The 13,258-nt window shown below is 40.9% G+C and overlaps 2 protein-coding genes across 13 annotated transcripts in view; one reads left to right on the top strand and one right to left on the bottom strand.

Annotated features, from left to right (window-relative positions):
• SNX25 (sorting nexin 25) overlaps positions 1-290 on the bottom strand; it is a 179,655-nt gene extending 179,365 nt beyond the window's left edge. For all 3 annotated transcript variants that reach the window (XM_089325766.1, XM_089325770.1, XM_089325767.1), the window contains exon 1: positions 135-290. The gene's annotated coding sequence lies outside the window, so the exon portion shown is untranslated. The remainder of the gene's footprint in view (positions 1-134) is intronic.
• Positions 1-13,258, top strand: part of CFAP97 (cilia and flagella associated protein 97) — a 52,054-nt gene that overhangs the window by 29,096 nt on the left and 9,700 nt on the right. For 9 of the 10 annotated variants that reach the window (XR_016229068.1, XR_016229067.1, XM_070068373.2 and 6 more), the window contains one exon: positions 5,850-6,118. Coding sequence is in view for 8 of the 10 variants with exons in the window: in XM_070068373.2 (XP_069924474.1) it covers positions 5,850-6,118 (269 nt within the window). In the remaining 2 variants the exon portion in view is untranslated. Of the gene's footprint in view, positions 1-5,849; positions 6,119-11,475; positions 11,568-13,258 lie in introns of those variants that run through there. The other variant, XM_089325773.1, reaches the window with a different exon arrangement.

The following is a 13,258-nucleotide window of genomic DNA, read 5'->3' as shown; positions in this document are numbered from 1 at the left end:
TTTTTTTTCAAGTAAGAAATAATCAGTTACTATTGCAACATAACAAATTGCCCCAATTTAGGGGACAGAAAGACTCAAAAATAGAAGTGACTTGACAGTGAAGGACTAGAATCCTTGTGTGATTGTTTACTCACGTGTCAGGAGCCTGGGCTTGGGTGAGCTGGAGACTGGGACTGCTGACCAAGGGGCCCACACACGACTTCTTCATGTAGCCAGGCTCCCTCAGATGTAGCAGCCTTGGAGCAGTTGGACTTCTTACATGGTGGCTCCGAGTTCCGAAGACAAGAGTTCTAGAAAACAATAGAAACCTCATCACCTTTTATGACCTAGCCTCAAGTCACGTTGAAATGGTCAGAAAGCCTCCCAGGTTTAAGATGAAGGGGCATAGACTCTTCTTAATGGGAGTGTCAGCTTATGGATATATATATCTTAAAATCTCTTCAATCTAACTTCTAGCTACGTTTTCCTTACATATGCAAAAATACTTTTCCTCTTTCCAGAGATGCTACCAGCCTCAAGATTGAGAATCTGAAATCAGGTCCAGGTGCGGCTGAGATTCCTTAAGTGTGGTTGATTCCTCAGTTATAGCTCTTTGAGTACTTTGAGAAGCTGCTTCTGGGAGAGGCTAGGGATGAGGAGTAGTTTAATTTTTGAACCACATAGTCTTTTCCTTCTAAATTTTGCTTGAAAACTGCCAGTTCCTTTTACTGTTTTTTTTTTTTTTTTAACCTTATGTGTCTCTATTCTGCCTTTTACTGTGGGTTAAATAAACCGTTGTTGGAGATCTGCTTAGCCAAATCCACCAGTGTAGTTGGGATTTGTTCCATTTCCCTGTTGCCACAGGCATCTCTATCAGGAATCTTTTCCAGGTGCAAGCTCTCCTTGCCAACAAATCTCAAAACTAGTGCTGTGTATTTTAGGTTTTTATAATAGTAGAGGTTCCTGGTCCCATGTTTTGTTTATTAGTTACATTCACTCTGTTAACAAATCAGTACAAAATTTAGTTGTGTAAAGCAGCAGTCTGAGACGACTCAAAAACCTTGATCAAGTGCCTGCACATGGCCTCTTTATGAGGCTTGATAACCTCACAGCATGGCAGACTCACAGTAATTAAATGTGTATGGTGGTTCATGACTCCAAGCCAAGTATTTCAGCAAACAGAGCGGGGGAAGGGGTGGCGAGGGAAGCTGCATCTTCTCTTGGTAATCATCCTTGAAAGTCACTTATTATCACTTTGGGCCTACAGGCCTTCCCAGATTCAAAGGAAGGGAGCAGGAAGAATGTCACGGAATTTCTCATCCGACAAGTTGTTAATAAACAAGGCAAAGAAATGTAGTAAGTTTAGTTATTTTTTCTTGAATTATAACTAATCAGTTACAAGTGTTAGATTTTTTAAAAATTTAAAATTCAATTTAAACAGCTAATGCCATTTTTAAAATAGGGATCATGAATATGCCTGCATGATGAATTTTTTTAAAAGAATTAATATGAATAAGGGCTTGATATAACTTGGGGTAACGTTTCCAATGATAGCATCACATATAGATGAAATTCTTTTTTTTTTTTTATTTTTTGAAAGGCAGAGAGAGAGAGATCTCTCCCATCCTCTGGTTCACTCCCAAGATACCTGCAATAGCCGGGGCTGCAGCTGGCTAAAGCCAGGAACCAGGAACTCAATCTAGGTCTCCCATGTGGATGGCAGGAACTCAGGAACTCAAACTGTCACCTATTACCTCCAAGGGTACTTATTAGCAGAGAAGGGAGCTAGAATCAGGACCAGAGCCCCAGAACCCAAACCCAAGGTGCTCTGATATAGGATATCATCCCAAGTGATGTCTTGACTGCTGGACCACACTCAACCCACACACATAAATTTTTTAAAATCCTGCTGGTATTTCAGATAGCTTAGATACTATAGTAAATGGTGGTAGACGACTTAAAAAGTGCGTAGAGTTGATGGACACTGAAATTAAAATAAATGTTGGAGAAACGGAACAAAATTATTTGATTAAAATTAGAGGGGCAGGCATTTGGTGCAGTAGTTAATTAGGATGCTACGTCAGAGAGCTGTATCCCATATCGAAGTACATGGGTTCAAGTACATCGGAGTAAATGGGTATACTTCCATTTCAAATCCCTGCTAAAGCACACTCTGAGAGGCAACAGGTGATAGCCCAATTGGTTGGGTCCCCACCACCTACATGGGAAACCCAGATTGAGTTCTCAGTTCCTGGCTTCAGCCTGACCAGGCTCTACAGTTTGCAGGCATTTGGGGAGTGAACTCGCAGATGGGAAATCTCTGTCTCTTTTTCTCTCTGCCTTTAAAATAAGATGTTTTAAATGAAAGAAAAATAGGGCCGGCGCCGCGGCTCACTAGGCTAATCCTCCGCCTAGCGGTGCCTGCACACTGGGTTCTAGTCCCGGTTGGGGCGCCGGATTCTGTCCCGGTTGCCCCTCTTCCAGGCCAGCTCTCTGCTGTGGCCCAGGAGTGCAGTGGAGGATGGCCCAAGTCCTTGGGCCCTGCACCCCATGGGAGACCAGGAAAAGCACCTGGCTCCTGCTATCGGATCAGCGCGGTGCGCCGGCCGCAGCGCACCAGCCGCGATGGCCACTGGAGGGTGAACCAACGGCAAAAGGAAGACCTTTCTCTCTGTCTCTCTCTCTCACTGTCCACTCTGCCTGTCAAAAAAAAAAAAGAAAAGAAAGAAAGAAAAATAAATATTTGAATATGTAAGTTTAAATATGTATATACTTATATATATATATGAAAGTTTATTCAAATTAAAAATTTGTTTAGATCCACTCAATGGGAAAAATCAATCAGTCCTGTGTTTGAGGTTGCCGTATACTAAGCCATGCTATAAAGCAAATAGCATCATACTAAAGCAAGTAGTCATTTTAGAAATATGGAATAGTCCCGCCTTGCGGCGCCGGCACACCGGGTTCTAGTCCCGGTCGGGGCGCCGGATTCTGTCCCGGTTGCCCCTCTTCCAGGCCAGCCCTCTGCTGTGGCCAGGGAGTGCAGTGGAGGATGGCCCAGGTGCTTGGGCCCTGCACCCCATGGGAGACCAGGAAAAGCACCTGGCTCCTGGCTCCTGCCATCGGATCAGCGCGGTGCGCCGGTCGCAGCGCGCCGGCCGTGGCGGCCATTGGAGGGTGAACCAACGGCAAAGGAAGACCTTTCTCTCTGTCTCTCTCTCTCACTGTCCACTCTGCCTGTCAAAAAAAAAAAAAAAAAAGAAATATGGAATAGTCGTACTTGATATTCTCATGTAAGTGCTCCACATATATTTTTTAGATGAATTCAATTCAGTTTTTTTGGGGGGGCTTTTTTGTTTGTTTTTTTGCTATTGCCTTATTTTCCTTTTAAAAATGTCTTTTAAATGCTATTAGGAAAACAGAGCTTATAATTTCCTTCAGAATTTAATTTTATAGGGCTTCTACATATAGCTAAATTAATTAGAAGGCTTATTAAATTCTATAAAATGGGTATTTCTTGGAAGTAAGGTAATTTGAACGGCATATTTATATCTTTCAAAATGTGTTCTTATTCAGGTTTTCCAATAACTTGATGTGATTTTCAACAAAATATCAGCCATTAATTTCATCATGCTGTTATAATAACTTTCTGGGATCTTTTACAGTCTTCAGTTTAAATGTAGGAAGGTAGAATTTTGTGACCTTGACCAAATTGGTACTGTATTTATTTTAAATGAGAATAAAAGTGCTGGGGCCAGTGCTGTGGTGTAGCAGGTGAAGCCACCAGCTGCAGTACTGGCATCCCATATGGACACCGGTTCAAGACCCGGCTGCTCCACTTCCAATCCAGCTCCCTGCTTTAGCCTGGGAAAGCAATAGAAGATGGCCCAAATTGTTGGGCCCTGTACCCATGTGGGAGACCTGGAAGAAGCTCTTATCTCCTGGCTTCGGATTGGCCCAGTTCTGGCTGTTGTGGCCATTTGGGGAGTGAATCAGTGGATGGAAGATCTCTCTGTCTGCCTCTGCCTTTCTGTAACTCTGCCTTTCAAAATAAATAAATATTTTTAAAAGTTGAGACTCAGGAGAATTTTTTAAAAAGTGTCATTTCTCTTTAAAGCATTATGGTTTTAACAGGACAAAATGCTCAACATATACAAAGAATTGACATAGTTAAGCATAAATATAGTATAATAGGGGTAGGTACTTGGCCCAAGGGCTATGACACCTCTGGAGACACCCACATCCCATATTGGAGTGCTTGAGTTTGAGCCCTGGCTCTGCTTCCAGTTCTGCCTGCCAGTGTGCACCCTGAGAGGCAGGAGGTGATGACTCCAGTGGTTGATCCCAGCCAGCCCAGTGGGAGAGTGAGATTGAGCTCCTGTATCCTCTTGGGTTTACACCCAACCCTGGCTGTTGGCAAGCATCTGGGGAGTGAACCAAGTGATGGAAGATATTTCCCTGTTTCTCTGCCTTTCAAATAAATAAACTTTTTAAAAATTTAAGAAATAGTTCAAACTTCAGAAATTATCTTAAAAAATTAAATATACTTGTCTGATGTAGTTTTAGATTTAAACATACTGAACCTGAAACATTCAACAAGCTTATGATATTTAGAAGCTTTTCATCTGGGATTCATAGTAATTATGTTTATGAAAATGGAAATTATAAATTAAACATGTTGGTAAAAATTTTCTTTGATAATCATATGCAAAATATTTTTCTTAATTAAAAATACCTTTTATAGGGTGGGATCACTTTTGTTTTTGTTTTTGTTTTTTTAAGATTATTTATTTATTTATTTGAAAGGCAGTGTTAGGCCGGCGCCGCGGCTCACTAGGCTAATCCTCCGCCTTGCGGCGCCGGCATACCAGGTTCTAGTCCCGGTCGGGGTGCCGGATTCTGTCCCGGTTGCCCCTCTTCCAGTCCAGCTCTCTGCTGTGGCCAGGGAGTGCAGTGGAGGATGGCCCAAGTCCTTGGGCCCTGCACCCCATGGGAGACCAGGAGAAGCACCTGGCTCCTGCCATCGGATCAGCGTGGTGCACCGGCTGCAGCTCGCCAGCCATGGCGGCCATTGGAGGGTGAACCAATGGCAAAGGAAGACCTTTCTCTCTGTCTCTCTCTCACTGTCCACTCTGCCTGTCAAAAAAAAAAAAAAGAAATGAAAATGAAATGCAGTGTTAGAGGGAGAGAGATCTTCTATCTGCTGGTTCACTTTCCCTAGATGGCCACAATGACCAAGGAAGCTCAGACCATAGCAGGAGACAAGAGCTTCATCCAGATCTCCCACATGGGTAGCGAGTACCATTTTCTGCTGCTTTTCCTAGGCCATTAGCAAGGAGCTGAATGGGAAGCAGAACAGCCAGAACTCAAGCAGGTATTCCAGTATGGGATCATGGGATGCCAGGTGGCTTAACCCACTGTGCCACAACACTGAGCCCTAAAGACATTTCTTTTAACCATGCCCTCCAACTAACAAAAACTATACCTAAATTATGTGTTATATTGATGCATACAACTCAGGGGCTTCTAACCCATCCAACTATTACATTGCCATAGAGAGCCATAATAGACTTAACAAAGTCATTTTTCATAAGTTATATCTGCCTAGAAACCAATACCATATACATTTCTTAAGATTTTTTTTATCATTTTGCTAGTAGCTTTCATGTCCAAATAAGCCAGAGAGTAAACCTTTAAACTCCTTTAATTTTTTTCCTATACACAGTTGTCATCTAGAAACTATTAGCTTTATTTCATACCTACCTTTCGTGAATTGATATAGCCTGTATTTTTAAGGGTGAAAGCATGTGCTATCATAGCTACTGTGTTTAACCACTTTTTCTCTCTTTCCTTTTTGTTCACTTCTGTAGCTTTTCTGCAATTAGATAAAAGGGGACCACAAAGACATCACTTTGATCAGCCTGCAGTAGTACCTAGGAAAAACTACTCCTTCTCAAGAGAAGAAGTGAGACAGATTGATCAGGAGAATCAGAGGCTTTTGAAAGAACTGTCAAGACAGGCTGAAAAACCAGGAAGCAAAAATACAATTCCCAGAAGATCAGTTGGTCATCCCCCTAAACTGTATCATAGTGCTCTCAACAGACAGAGGGAACAACAAAGGATTGAAAGAGAAAATTTGGTAAGTAACTGAAATTTTTTAATTGTCAAAGAAAATGCATTTGTTCTGAGTTCACTGTCCAATTTATAAGAACCTGAATTTCAAATTTTAATATATTAAAAGCAAATATACATACATGTAGCAGGAAATCTGTAAAGAGCTATGAGTTGGAAGATGTGTATTTTTTATCCAACAAACTACATATCAATATATATAATTATACTTTGATATTCTAAGAGAAATATATGGGGGCTTTTGAAAATCTTCACACTTCAAATTATTGTTATAACATACAATTTTCTTCATAAAAGACTGATTTTAAACCCAGGTGTTTTTTTTTTTTTTTTAAGATTAATTGATTGATTGATTTGAAAGGCAGAGATACAGAGAGGAGAAGAGAGAGATTTTCCATCCGTTGGTTCACTCCCCAAATGGCTGCAACGGCTGGAACTAGGCCACACCAAAGCCAGGAGCCAAGATCTTTTGGGTCTCCCACGTGGATGTAAGGGCACAAGGACTTGGGCCATCTTCCACTGCCTTCCCAGGTCATAGCAGAGAGCTGGATCGGAAGTGGAGCAGCGGGGACTCGAACTGGTGCCCATGTGGGATGCCTGCGCTGTGGGCAGAGGCTTAACCTACACCACAGCACTGGCCCTCCTAGGCAGTTTCTTAACCTAAACATCTTAAACTATAATTAGATCCTTAATGAGTACATAAATTCAGAGCTAAAGTAATTTGTAAAGCTATGAAAATTATTAAGACTGGGGCCAGCTTTGTGACCTATAGTGGGTAAGCACTGCTTGTGATGCTGACATCCCATATCAAGTGCAGGTTAGAGGCGCAGGTACTCTGCCTCCAGTCCTGCTTGCTGCTAATGCACCTAAGAGGGCAGTGGAGGATGGCCCATGTACTTAAGCCCCTGCCACCCATGTGGGAGACCTGGATCAAGTTCCTGGCTCCTGGCTTCGGCCTGGCCCAGACCTGACTGTTGTGGCCATTTGGGAAATGAACTAGCAAATGGAAGATGTGTCTCTCTCCTCTCTTTCCCTCTGTCACTCTGCTTTTCAAATAAATAAATTTTTTCAAAAATTAATTAAGACTTTTTAAAAAATTAACCTTCATTATGTTTTGTCACAACTGTGGTCCTACTTAACCATGTACTTACCTGAACTTATAACAACTCTTGTAAATTTCTTTGTTAACCATCACCGCAAGAGTTGGGGAGCTGGAGTACTATATTTACAAAACAAACAGTAGTCTTGAACTCTTCACCAGTGTTAACCCTGCATGTGGCAAACAGTAGACAGCAATAAAGCGAGCTGAAGTGAAGCTTGTGGGTGGTGAGCTAAGTGATAGCTCTGTACCTCACATTAGCAATACTCAAGATTCATGTTTTGAGAAAATTTAAAATCACTGTGCGTCACAAACATTTGGGTTCACTTGCTGTTTGCACTCTCACTTGTCTTTGAAGCCTGTTTTATTTACTAAGCAGCTATGTCATTTATCCTATTTTACAAATGTTAGGTCATTGGATCCTCATAGTAACCTTATGACATAGTTATTGTTATGAAGAAAACTGCTCAAGGTCAGCCTGTATGTGGTGGAGCCCAAATTCAAATGCAGGTTACCTATATTAGGATTTTGGGTTACTTTTTTTTTTAAGTTTTTTTTTTTTTTTTTTTAATTTGAAAGACAGAGTTAAAGAGAGAGGTAGAGACAGAGAGAGAGGTCTTCCATCCGCTGGTTCACTCCCCAAATGGCCTCAATGGCTGAAACTGCACCAATCCGAAGCCAGGAGCCAGGAGCTTCTTCCAGGGTCTCCCACGTGGCTGCAGGGGCCCAAGGACTTGGGCCATCGTCTGCTGCTTTCCCAGGCCATAGCAGAGAGCTAGATCGGAAGAGGAGAAGCCGGGACTAGAACCAGCGCCCATATGGGATGCCAGCGCTTCAGGCCAGGGCTTTAACCTACACCACAGCGCTGGCCCCTTGGGTTACTTTTTTAAAACAGCTTTATTGAGATATAATTCACATGCCATACACAATTAAAGTGTACAGTTCAGTATTTAGTGTATAACTAATTTTGTTAAGTTGTAGTAAAATGCATATTATATATATATATAAAAAGTTGCCATTGTAACTATCTTTAAATATATGGTTCAGTTGAATTAAGTACATTCTTAATGTTGTACAGCCATGGTAATCACTATTTCTAAAATTTTTTCACCACTCCATACAAGAAACTCTACCTTTTAAATAATTCTCCATTCTGCCTTCCCCTTAGCCCAGGAAAGCCTCTGATCTCTCTTCTGTCTATACATTTGGCTGTTTCAGATATCAGAATCATAATATTTGACCTTTAGTGTCTTATTTCAGTTAGCATAATGTTTTTAGTTTTGTCCTAATGGATAAATGGGGCTTGAAAGAAAAAATTAGGTTTTTTTTGTTTTTGTTTTTGTTTTTTTTTTTGACAGGCAGAGTGGACAGTGAGAGAGAGAGACAGAGAGAAAGGTCTTCCTTTGCCATTGGTTCACCCTCCAATGGCCGCCGCAGCCGGCGCGCTGCGGCCGGCGCACCGCGGCCGGCGCACTGCGCTGATCCGATGGCAGGAGCCAGGTGCTTCTCCTGGTCTCCCATGGGGTGCAGGGCCCAAGGACTTGGGCCATCCGCCACTGCACTCCCTGGCCACAGCAGAGAGCTGGCCTGGAAGAGGGGCAACCGGGACAGAATCCGGTGCCCCGACCGGGACTAGAACCCGGTATGCCGGCGCCGCTAGGCAGAGGATTAGCCTAGTGAGCCGCGGCGCCGGCCTAGTTTTTTTTTTTTTTTTAAGACTTTCAAACATGTATTACTTTCCTATATCACCAGTCATGGATTATGTCATGATTATGAGTGACTGAATCTTATCTCTCCTCAGGAAAACACAGTATTGTGTGACTGATATCCTGTGGAGAACTTCAGTCTTTGTTCATAGCATTTAAAGGTCTTGGTTTTGCAGCTCAGAAACCCTCTTTAAAGTGACCTATTAGCATAATGCTTTTAAGTTTCAGCCATGGTGTGGCATGTATCAGAACTTCATTTTTCTTATCTAAATAATATTCCATTTTAGACTTGTAACACATTTCAGTATCCACTCATCTGTTGATAGACACTTGATCTGTTTGACCTTTTGGCTATGTGAATTAAGCTAGAGGAATATTGACAGAAAAGTATATCTGTTCAAATTCCTCCTTTTAATTTCTCTGGGTATTACACCTAAGAGTAGAATTACTCTATCATACAGTAGTATTTCTGTATTCCTTTTTAAGGAACCTGGGTTTACTTTTTCTTTTTAAAGATACTTTTATATATTTGAAAAGTAGTGTGACAGAAAAGGAGAGAAAAAGAGAGAGAGAGATCTTCCATCTACTGGTTCACTCCCCAAAAGGCTACAACAGTCAGAGCGGGATCAGGCAGCAACAGGGAGCCAGGAACTCCATCCAGGTCTCCCAAATGGGTGTTGGGCCTAAGCACTTGGGCTGTCCTCCACTGCCTTCCAGGGGCATTAGTAGGGAATTGTATCAGAAACAGAGCAGCCAGGACTCAATATGGGATGCTGTTGTTATATGTGGCAACTTAACCCACTGTGTCACAATGCCAGCCCCAGGGGCTTACTTTTGAAAAGTTGAAGCCATTATTGTCTATGACTATTCTGTGTACTTATAGGGCAAAACTGTCAGCAGCTTCTACTTGCAGCTTTTATTATTCTCCAAATCAGTTGTGTATTTCACCTATTATAATCCAGCAGAAAGTTATTAGTGTTTTATTCTTTTTTACTTTCTATATGTAGTAATTTGTATATATGTACATTATTTTTCTCCATTTGATAGTAAGAATTTATTTGTTAGATTCTCAAACAATAGAAACATGATATAAGCCACTTGTATAATTGTAAATGTTCTAGTAGTCGCATTAAAGAAGTCAAAGAGGTATGGGCATGTGATTTAGCTTTTAAGAGCCCATGCTCTATGCCAGAGTGCCAGAGTTTCATGCTTACCTTCAGCTCCTGACTGTAGCTTTGTGCTGGTGCAGACCCTGGGAGGCAGCAGTAATGACTCAGGTGGTTAGGTCCTAGCCCACATGGGAGATCTCTGGATTTAGTTCCTGGCTTGCTGTGCTTCTTCATTGACCTCAGCCTCTGCCTTAGCCCAACCCTAGCATGCAGGTATTTGGGAACAATGAATAGGAGTTCTCTCTCTCTCTTTCTTTCTTTCTCTTCTTCCTCTCTCTCTCTCTCAGCCAAAGCTAAGGCTTCTACACCACAGCACAAGCCCCTATACTTCTTTTCTGAAGATTTCTTTATTTTTGAAAGGCAGAGCAAGAGAGATCTATAGAGAGAAACTGATCTTTCATCCATTTGTTCACTCCCCAAATGCCCACAACAGCTGGGACTGGGCAGGCTGAAGCCAGGAGCCCAAAGCTCAGGAACCTCAGCACTCCAATACGGGATGTAGGCATATTAACCTCTGTACCATAACACCCACTCCCAAGTATACTTTTTAACCTGTTTCTAGCGTGTTTATATTTAAAGCACTCATTCAGGTAGACATACACACACAAAAAATTTCTGTAATTATTTCTGTGTCAGATGAACACACAAACAGGGTCCATTACTTTATATTTTTTATGATTTGAATTCTTTAATTTGCTCCATCTCCTGTGACAGAGACAAATTCAGGTGGCCAATAGGCAGTTAAAAGCATTTATCTTCAAGTGCTCTCACAAGAACCCAGTACTAACTTAGAGGCTGTTTAAATGGAAATAATTCAGGGCTTCAAAGAAGTAGTGCTGTACAGAGGAGGAGAACAGAGATATTGTATGAAAGCCAGCCCTGTGCCTCACGTCAGCAGCGTGCTGTTTTCCATCTTCCCTTCTGGTGAAGCTGAGCACCTTCAGCTTCAACAAACTTCAGCCAGAGAAAATTAAGGAAATAAAGAAAGGTAGCTTTGTCCAGTAGAGGGCGTGCTTGCTCCACATGGATTCAATTATATTAGAACTTTATTTCTAAAAAGGTGACTGGTGTTTTAACTTATGAATTTTGAAATAACCTCATTTAAACCATATCTTAACTTCACTTGAACATTACATGAATCTATTTTTCTGAAAGAGAATAATAATTTCAGAAAGATATACTCATTTATTGTTACTGTTTACTCTAATTAGAAGTAAGAGTACTTCATTTTTAAAAAATATGTAGTTTTCTCAGGTGTAAAAGAAGGGGTGGAGGGAGAGGAAAGAATTGAAGCAGTTAGGGAAGAAGTAGGATTCCTGCAGGAGTATATCAGGATTAAAGCCTGAAATTAAAATGGAGTTAATGTCTTTTTTTCTCTTTTACTTTATAGGTTTTTACTTCATAAGGTATTATACACACATACACACACACACATAGCATACATATATAAAACACACACACATATATATAACATACATGTACACAATAACGCACAAATATAAAATAACCACTGGTCAGTTGTAAATCCAGAAAAATACAAATAAGTGGACAATGAAGTAGACTATGATATTTCCACTGAGGAGTTCACATATTAAAATATTTTTAAAGTGAAAATATTTATGTGTGTAAATTAAAAATTTTTAGATAAATTATAAAACTTTAAATAAAAACTAAAATCCTCTTTGTCTCCTGGCCTACAGGAGTAATTTTAAAATTCATACAGAATAATTAAAGGGACAATGATACGTTGTCACAAAGATGAAGATTTATAGTGTTTGTAGTGGATCTGAAATGTATGAATTTTTTAAACAAACAGACTCATTAGAGAGGAAGAGACAAGCTTGACTTTTTCTTTCTTCTTTTTTTAAAAAAAGATTTGTTTATTTGTTTGAAAGGTAGAGTTACAGAGAGGCAGAGAGAGAGAGAGGTCTTCCATCTGCTGGTTCACTCCCTAGAAGGCTGCAACGACCAGAGCTGTACTGATCCAGAGCCAGGAGCTTCTTCCTGGTCTCCGACGCAGGTGCAGGGGCCCAAGGACTTGGGCCATTCTCTACTGCTTTCCCAGGCCACAGCAGAGAGCGAGATTGGAAGTGGAGCAGCCGGGACTTGAACTGGTGCCCATATGGGATGCCAACACTGCAGGAGGCTGCTTTACCCACTACGCCACAGCGCCAGCACCATGAATGTTAATTTGTTGATTAATAAATATCTTTCAGATCTTGAAATAACTTACAGTTCATTTAATCTGGTTTTCTTTCTTTAGTTACCACCTATTATTTCCTTCCAAAAAAGACAGCAAGCTAATGATGAATAAGTATGACTAGCTATGAGAAAATGGAAGCAGTTGTTTTGATTTGCCCTGGATATAGGACACCCAATAGTTTTTAATGTCCTGACAGAGTTTTGCCTCCATCACTTTAGAAACAATAAAGCAACCTGCCTTTGCTAACAGCTGCAGAAATCACTAACACATTATTTTCTTTCTTCTTTTTTTTTTAGAAAGCTTTTATTTAATGAATACAAATTTCATAGGACAGCTTTTGGAATATAGCAGTTCTTCCCCCCATACCCACCCTCGCATCCCCACTCCCGTCCCACCTCCTATTCCTTCTCCCATCCCATTCTTCATTAAGATTCATTTTTAATTATCTATATATAGAAGACCAACTCTGTACTAAGTAAAGATTTCAATAGTTTGCACCCACACAGACACACAAAGTATAAAGTACTGTTTGAAAACAAGTTTTATAGTTAATTCTCATAGTACCACTCATTGAGGACAGAGGTCCTACATGGGAAGTAAGTGCACAGTGATTCCCGTTGTTGATTTAACAATTGACACTCTTATTTATGACGTCAGTAATCACCCAAGGCTCTTGTCATGAGCTGCCAAAGCTGTGGAAGCCTCTTGAGTCCACAAACTCTGACATTATTTAGACAGGGCCATAATCAAAGTGGAAGTTCTCTCCTCCCTTCAGAGAAAGGTACCGCCTTTAATGGTCCCTTCTTTCCACTGGGATCTCACTCACAGTGATCTTTCATGTAGGTCGTTTTTTGCCACAGTAGCACATTATTTTCTACATCAAAAGATGGGGGGAATTCAAGCTAGGTTAATTGTATTTCCAGAAAGAATGATACTTCCTAGAAGCTTAAGAGATTTGAACAAGTACACA

The sequence above is a fragment of the Oryctolagus cuniculus genome, chromosome 2 (genome assembly GCF_051225735.1).
Source record: "Oryctolagus cuniculus isolate XC-2025 breed Fujian yellow rabbit chromosome 2, ASM5122573v1, whole genome shotgun sequence".
Lineage (NCBI taxonomy): Eukaryota > Metazoa > Chordata > Mammalia > Lagomorpha > Leporidae > Oryctolagus > Oryctolagus cuniculus.
The sequence above is the reverse complement of the archived record's forward strand: the minus strand, read 5'-3'. Positions and strand labels throughout refer to the sequence as shown.